The sequence below is a fragment of the Nicotiana sylvestris genome, chromosome 2, assembly GCF_000393655.2.
Source record: "Nicotiana sylvestris chromosome 2, ASM39365v2, whole genome shotgun sequence".
In the NCBI taxonomy this organism is placed as follows: domain Eukaryota; kingdom Viridiplantae; phylum Streptophyta; class Magnoliopsida; order Solanales; family Solanaceae; genus Nicotiana; species Nicotiana sylvestris.
The window spans coordinates 148,698,064-148,706,155 of NC_091058.1; the positions used below are offsets into that span (position 1 = coordinate 148,698,064).

At 41.9% G+C, this 8,092-nt stretch overlaps 2 protein-coding genes across 2 annotated transcripts; both read right to left on the reverse strand.

Annotated features, from left to right (window-relative positions):
• Positions 1 to 5,828: 5,828 nt before the first annotated feature.
• LOC138885760 (uncharacterized) lies at positions 5,829 to 6,518 on the reverse strand. The gene is made up of 2 exons (XM_070166740.1): positions 6,369 to 6,518; positions 5,829 to 6,275 (listed from the first exon to the last, which is right to left on the reverse strand). Exons 1-2 carry the CDS (start codon positions 6,516 to 6,518, stop codon positions 5,829 to 5,831), a joined length of 597 nt encoding a protein of 198 aa, XP_070022841.1.
• Positions 6,519 to 6,854: 336 nt separating this feature from the next.
• Positions 6,855 to 7,639, reverse strand: LOC138885761 (uncharacterized). The gene is made up of 2 exons (XM_070166741.1): positions 7,402 to 7,639; positions 6,855 to 7,249 (listed from the first exon to the last, which is right to left on the reverse strand). The coding sequence occupies exons 1-2, from the start codon at positions 7,637 to 7,639 to the stop codon at positions 6,855 to 6,857; spliced, it is 633 nt and encodes a 210-aa protein (XP_070022842.1).
• Positions 7,640 to 8,092: the final 453 nt, after the last annotated feature.

An 8,092-nucleotide genomic window follows, 5' to 3' on the forward strand; every position in this document is an offset into this window, starting at 1 on the left:
CACTGTTTCTAAATCATCTGTGTTGCATCTCATCACTGGTACTTCAAATCTTGCTGTGTTGCATCTCATCACTGGTACTTCAAATCTTTCCATATTCTTTAATTTTGCTTTATTCTATTTTAATTCGTTAGTTTGTACCTCTTTTTCTTCCCTTTTCTTTCAATTTGTAGCGTATGGTTACATAATGCTATTTAGATTAGGGTTAATTAGTTAAAAAGGATGATTAACTACCTAGGGGGTTGATAATATATGAATTTAGGCTAAAAATAAGCAAAATGTTGAAACCCTAGGTTGGTGTTGCTGAGTTATGCTTAACAAGACCGCGGTGCCTCTTCGCGGCATCGATGGTTTTTCTATGGTCCACGGTGGTAAACTTTAGAGGGGTCGATTTTGGGGACCGCGGTCGCGGTCAATATTTTGTGGTCTGTGGTGACCTACCACATCCGCACATCATTTTTTTGCTGTCCGTGGTGCCCTGAACTAGAGAGTGGGTATTCTGAACCCCACTTTACTACGGTCCGCAGAGCCATTTTGTGTGGTCCACGGTGGTTCCTTTGTGGCCGCGCTGCTTTTTATACGGTCTGCAGTCAGGTATTTTCAATTATATTCTTTACTGTTTCTCCTGGTATTGTGATGCTAACAAACACTAAATGAATTCTCCTTGTAGACAATGGTTAAATCACAAGGTAGAGGTAAAAAATACAAAGGCAAAGGAGAGTCCTCCCGGTGTAGGGGACGAGGTATGTTCAAATTGACCCCAAGTCCGGAAGGCAATTGGGGACACCAGAAAGCAAATAAAGGCTGCAGATAGAGTTGCTTCCCATTTAGAGGGAAGTGAGTATTCACCCTCCCGGGAGGCATCTGAGTCTGATTCAGTGCCAGAGTATGTTCCCGACTTCCCGGGGAGGTTTAGATTGAGAGATGTGGCCACACCTCTCAATCTAAGTCGTCTGAGGGCTCAGCAGAGAGCAGTGATAGTGCAACATCTACTTCCCCCACAACTTCAACACCGAGGAGGATCCCATTGCTGAAGAAGGAGGGGGTGTGCCCCAAACCGGGGAGGGGGGAGGGAGAACTAGAAACCCAGAGGCTTGGCAGGATAGATTTGTTAGTGAGATTGCTTACCACAAGTTCCGAGAGTGTTGGCCCCAGAGAAAATTGATACTTGAGTAGAAATTCATTGAGAGGGACCTTCTGCCTCATAACCCTAATATGAAGAGGCAATTCAGAGAGAGACTGGGCTGGGAATATTTTACAAGCATAGTCAAGGAGGAAATGAGCACTTAGTCAAGGAGTTCTACGCTAATGTTGCCCACATCAAAAAGGGCACTAAAGTGACTAAGGCGCGGAATTTGATAGTGAAGTTCGATGGGAAGACAATAAATGACTACCTGGGCTTTCTGGAGGAAGATGAATCATTATACTTAGAAAAGGTAGCATTGGATAAGGCAGCCCGTCCGTGGTTGGAAGAATACCTGTCACTCCCGGGTACCACCCCAGCATGGTTGACATCAGTAGTCCCAATTTTGAGGAGAAATTTAAACTTCGAGGCAAAGGGGTGGGAGACTTTCGTATGTAGCAGGCTAGACCTCACTACTCATGAGAACTCTATGCCTATCTCCCGGGCAATATTGGTGGCTTTTATCATGGTAGAGTACCCGATCAACATCGGGAATGTTATGTCTAGGGTGATCATAATGGTGGTAAATGAAGGTGATAGATCCTATCCCTTCCCAAATTTCCTAACAATGTACTTTGAGGACCAGGATGTGGAGAAAAGGAATTTGATGTGAAGGTGAAACCAAAGATGCCTTTCTCCTAGTACAGCCTCAAGGGTGATGACAACCCCAAAGGAAAAGATCCTAAAGGCAAAGCCACTACTTCTACTGGCTAGTCTGAAGAGCCAGTAGTAGTAGTCCCTTCTGCTTAGCCTCCCTCAACTACACCAGATATTTCCCCAGGACCCTCTACTTCCACCGCTCTAGATATTCCCTCATCCACAACCTATCCTTTGACTACCCACCATTTGAGCCAAACCCTTGCCAGCATCAACAACTGGATGCAGGCAGCTACTTCTAAGCTGTCTGTGCTTTCTAGCTCGGTGGTAGCCCAGTCCGCACAGCCACAGGTTCTAGCTTCTATGGAGGAGACTCTCAAGGAGCTTCTAGACAACTAGAAGAAGCTTCTGGAGAACCAACAACTGATACTGGTAGCTGTAGGTACTCATGGGAAAGCATTAAAGGAGCTGACAAAGGAAACAAAGAAGCTGAGAAAGACTCGAGCATCAAAGGAGTCTGTGAAAGAGTTGAGGGTAGAAGTGGAGAAGATTAAGGCTGCTGACCATCTACCATTGGACCTACTGTTGCATGAGCAGCCTCCAGCAGCTCAGACTGAGCCGGAGCAGGAGTAGGAGATGGAGAGGGCACCGAAGACGAGGAGAGTTATCCCACAGACGGATGATGCAATGATAGAGTTGGAGGACCCACATGGGGGTTCCTCCGGCTAGCATCAGGCCCCAGAGCAGCCTCAGGTCCCAGTGCATGCACAGGATACCGGGATCCAGTCATAGGTTCCCGAGCAGTAACAGGCCCCAGGGACCCAGGCTCATGATCTCATGCAAATGGAGGACCAATAGGGAGTTTCTCTTTACTCTCTATCTTATTCTTGAGCTGTTTTTGGTTAGTTAGCATTTAGGACAATGCTAGCTTTCATTTTAGGGGTAGCCATATTTTGATGATGTTAGATTGTAAATATGATACTATTTTCATTTTTATTATGCTATTTCACTTTTGGTATGTATATAATTTTACCTGTTTATTTCACTTTTCATATTTTGCAATCTTGGTCTGTATATAAAGTTACTTTCTGATGTATTTATTCATCCCCTCTTATGTATATTTGTTTAAATCTCCTATTGTACATATTCAGTTTACTTTCCGCATTATCTTTCATAGCTTCTTACTTCATTTTCGTAATTTCTTATTTTGAGTTTTGCGTTCAATAAGCCTTTGGTTTTCTTAATGCCACGGTTCTTTCCAAAGGTTGAATTTGTGTGAACCAGGTGGCTCTTCCCGATGATGGATGGCATGACAACCTTCTTAAGGGTTTGAGTCTGTTTTCTTTTTATTTTTGTGTAAATAGTAGCTAATGAGTAATTTACCATAATAGGAATAGTAAAAGCATGTAATAAGGTCTAAGTACAGAATAGTTTCAACATAAGAAAAGTGCACGTTAATTAACAGCATATTTGTGCACATAAACAAGGTAGAGTACAATTTGATTCTGAAAATTAGTTCAAAGAATCACAGAATGGAATTTAAAATCACAGGGAATCAGTACTAACTAAGGAAAGTATCACAAAAGTAAGGAAGCAATTTTGAAAAATTAGTACAGAATTACAAGGAAAATACACAAAATCAAAGATGTATGTTTAATGAGATTACACAGAATCAACATAAATTAGGTGAATGATCAATAAAGCAAATAGTCGGAATTATTAAATGATAAATAACACGGGTTTGGACAAAATCAAAAAAACCTTAAGAACAAATTAGAACAGGAAGCACAAGAGCATATAGAACACACATAAAGCCTAGAACATTCGTGATAGTCATGCCGCAAACAAATTCAACCTTCGAATCGAACCCAGAAGTATTAGGGTTTCTCGACAATAAGAATTGAGCAAAAAGGAAAGACTCAGGTAATGTTTAAACATGCTAAGAATCAAAGTAATTGCTAAAATCAGAAAGAGATCATTTTTTGCAAAAAAGGGTTTTGAAACCCTAGTCTGGAAAATGAAGAAATCGTTTTGAATTCGGAGAAATATTTTGAGGAAAATAGGTGAAAACCTTAAAAACCCATAGATCCATCACATATCTAAAAATATCGGAAGATTTATAGTTAGGTTTTTCAGAAAATAGCAGAGATGAAGAAAAAATCGATTAAAAATTCATGGATACACTTAGATATAAGACAAATCGAAAGAAAAAGTAAAAAATCTCAAGAGCTAGTTCTCGGGCTATGACGATGGTGCCTCCAAACCATGACGCCTTTGAATAATGATATACAAAAGATTGAAAGAGATCCTTAGGCCATGACATGGTGTTCTTGGGCTATGAAGATGGTGCCTCCGAACGATGTCGCCTTTGGATGAGTTGGCGATATTTTAGCCCATGAAAGATGCAGTAGTATGATGCAGACAAGACAGAGCTTAGTCTTGCGAATTGAAGGGCAGAGCTTAGCCCGTAAGAGAAGCGAGATAAATAGTGTTTGGGGTAATGCTTAGTTTCGAAGAAAATGGGAGGCAGAGCTTAGCCTCGGAAGGCAGAATGATAGCCTTATGCAAAGATGCGAATGCAGAGGGAGGTAGAGCTTAACCTCAGAAGGCAGTATGGTATCCTTATGCAATGCAGATGGAGATAGCGTTTAGTCTTGGAAGGCAGAATGGTAGCCTTATGCGAATTGGAAGGCATAATAGTAGCCTTATGCAATACAGATACAGATAGAGACAATGTTTAGTCTCGGAAGACAGAATGGTAGCCTTACGCAAATTGGAAGGCAGAGTAGTAACCTTATGCAATGCAGATGCAGATGGAGACAACGTTTAGTCTTGGAAGGCAGAATGGTAATCTTATGCTAATTGGAAGGCAGAATAATAGCCTTATGCAATGCAGATGCGGATGGAGACAACGTTTAGTCTCCGAAGGAAGAATGGTAGCCTTATGCAAATTGGAAGGCATAGTAGTAGCCTTATGAAATGCAGATGCAGATGGAGACAACGTTTAGTCTCGGAAGGCAGAATGGTAGCCTTATACGAATTGGAAGGCAGAATAGTAGCCTTATGCAATGCAGATGTGGATGGAGATAGCGTTTAGTCTCGGAAGGTAGAATGGTAGCATTATGCAAATTGGAAGGTATAATAGTAGCCTTATGAAAGAATGCAGATGGAGGTAGAGCTTAACCTCAGAAGGCAGAATGGTAGCCTTATGCAAGAAATAAAATAACAAATGACAGTAGAGTTTTCTTAGCTGATAGCAAATTGTAGCATTATGATTACTGGGAGCACTGTGACGTACGGAACATCACTGGTTGTGTTGATAGCAAATGTTGGCAAGTGCAACGGTTCGGAGAGTCTTATTCTTGAACAATGTTTGTTCCCTAGGCGTACAGTATGTTTAACGATTTCGCAATCCTAGTGCCTGAATCCAAAGAAAAATCGTGAGTTTTGTAAGGGGGAGGTTAGTTCGTATCCCCTCTGGCTTTTGGTTGACTCGTTTTACTTTGATCTGGTGATACCGTCTGTATCATTGGGGTAGCGTTGCTAAACAGAGCAGTTTCAATAATAAACATGTATGATTTTGTAAAAGTATGGCATAAATGTATAATTAAAAATAACTTTCAGATGAACAGACGACTGTGACGTAGTTTGAGACATTGCAACCTCTCCTGCTATGGAATTTTGAGGGTCCTCCTCAAAATTCTGCCCCAATTTGATGGGTTGACATTTCTGACTGTTGCTCATGCGGCGATCAGTTGAAATTACTTCGGAAATTTGAGGGACCTCCTCAAAATTCTGCCCTAGACTTGTGATTGAACCCATAGGGCTGCCTATGTATCCCCTCTTAAATGAGAATCAGGTCAGGCGTAGTTCAATTTACATCATATAAGGAAAGCATAAAGATTACACATAGTAACGCTTGACTACAGTTGAATTAATTGGCTTTGGCCAGACTTCTCCGTCAATTTCGGCAAGTATAAGGGCTCCTCCTATCAAAACCCGGTGAACCATGTATGGACCCTGCCAGTTGGGAAAGAACTTCCCTTTGGCTTCATCTTGATGCAGAAAAATTTTCTTTAACACCAACTGTCCCAGTATGAACTGTCTTGGCTTGACTCTTTTGTTGAAGGATCTGGACATTCTGTTTTGATAGAGTTGACCATGCATTCATTCTCATTCCGTCTATAAGGGCTAGCTGCTTATTATGACTTTTTACCCATTTTGTGTCATCGAGCTCAGCTTTTTGTATGATCCTTAGGGAAGAAATTTCTACCTCAACGGGAATGACAGCTTCCGTACTGTAAACCAGCATATAGAGGGTTGCTCCAGTTGATGTGCGGACTATGGTGCGATACCCCAGTAGAGCAAATAATAACTTATCGTGCCACTGTTTATGCTTCTCTATCATTTTCCTTAATATCTTCGTAATATTGTTATTGGCGGCTTCTACAGCTCCATTCATTTGAGGCCTGTAGGCTGTAGAATTCTTGTGTCTGATCTTGAAAGTTTCATACATAGCTTTCATCAAGTCGCTGTTGAGGTTGGAGCCATTGTCAGTAATGATTGACTCTGGAATCCTGAATCGACAAACAATGCGGTCATGGGCAAAGTCTACCGCGACTTTCTTAGTCACTTCTCTATAAGATGCTGCTTCGACCCATTTGATGAAATAGTTGGTGGCTACTAGGATAAACCTGTATCCGTTGGAAACAGCAGGCTCGATTGGTCTAGTAACGTTCATTCCCCAGGCGGCAAACGACCACGGTGAGCTTATTGTGTGAAGCTCGCTTAGAGGTACCTTTATCATTTCTACATGTATCTGACAACGGTGGCATTTCCGGACATACCGGATGCAATCCGTTTCCATAGTCATCCAAACGTAACCAGCCCGGAGTATCTTCTTTGCTAAGACACAACCGTTCATATGTGGACCGCAGGTACCGGCATGAATTTCTTCTACTATCCTGGATGCTTTCTTTGCGTCGACACATCTTAATAATCCCAAATTGAGAGTCCTCCTATACAGGATTCCTCTGCTGTGAAAGAAGTTATTGGACAATCTTCGAAGTCTACATTTCTAAGTGGGATTTGCAAGCTCTAGGGTACTCTCCCTTTGCCAAATATTCCTTGATATCATGAACCAAGGCTTTCCATCTACTTCCTCTTCAACATGGGCACAGTAAGCTGGCTGATCATGAATTTTCACTAGAATGGGATCAATGAAATTCTTGTCCAGATGCTCTATCATAGATGATAAGGTAGCCAATACATCAGCGAACTCATTCTGGATTCTGGGAACATGCTGGAATTCCATCTTTGTGAACCTCTTTCTCAATTCATGTACGTGATGTAGATACAGGAGTATCTTGGAGTTCTTGGTTGTCCATTCTCCTCGTACCTGATGTATAAGCAAGTCCAAATCTCCAATTACTAGCAACTCTTGAAAGTTCATGTCAATGGCCATTTTGAGTCCTATAATACAGGATTCATACACGGCCATATTGTTGGTGCATGGGAACTGAGTTTGGTAGACACCGGATAATGCTGACCAGTTTTTGATATTAGGACTGCTCCTATGCCAACTCCTTTGAAGTTTGTTGCTCCATCAAAGAACATTCTCCAACCGTCATAGGATTCCGCAATGTCTTCTCCTATGAATGATACCTCTTCATTAGGAAAATATATTTTTAGAGGTTCGTATCCTCCATTCATGGGGTTTTCAGCAATGTGGTCTGCTAGTGCTTGTCCCTTGACCGTTTTCTGAGTTACATAAACAATGTCGAACTCACTCAACAGGATTTGCCACTTGGCTAGCTTGCCGGTAGGCATGGTCTTCTGAAAGATGTACTTTAAAGGATCCATTCTCGATATGAGATACATAGTATAGGCACAGAAGTAATGTCTTAGCTTCTATGCTACCAAAGTCATGGCACAACAGGTGTGTTCCAATAGAGAATACCGGGACTCGTACGGGGTGAACTTCTTACTGAGATAATAGATGGCTTGTTCTTTCCTCCCTTTTTCATCATGCTGCCCCAGAACGCAGCCGAAAGCTCCATCTAACACTGTAAGGTAGAGTAATAAGGGTCTACCTGGCTCGGGCACGACTAAAACTGTTGGTATTGACAGGTACTCCTTGATTCTGTCGAAGGCCCTTTGGCACTCATCGGCCCATTTGGTAGCGGTGTCCTTCTTCAATATCTTAAGGATTGGCTCGCAGATAACTATAGACTATGCTATGAACCGACTGATGTAGTTAAGTCTTCCCAAAAAACTCATCACATCCTTTTTGTTCTTTGGCGGTGGTAGTTCTTG

Bases quoted from the DNA above. Each gene is read 5' to 3' on its own strand.
- LOC138885760 (XM_070166740.1), bottom strand. From the start codon at position 6,518: ATGAACGTTACTAGACCAATCGAGCCTGCTGTTTCCAACGGATACAGG. The intron at 6,276-6,368 runs GTTTGTCGATTC...GAAACTTTCAAG, and splicing joins ACTTTGCCCATGACCGCATT to ATCAGACACAAGAATTCTAC.
- LOC138885761 (XM_070166741.1), bottom strand. From the start codon at position 7,639: ATGGATCCTTTAAAGTACATCTTTCAGAAGACCATGCCTACCGGCAAG. The intron at 7,250-7,401 runs GTTGGAGAATGT...CCTGTATTATAG, and splicing joins CATTGCGGAATCCTATGACG to GACTCAAAATGGCCATTGAC.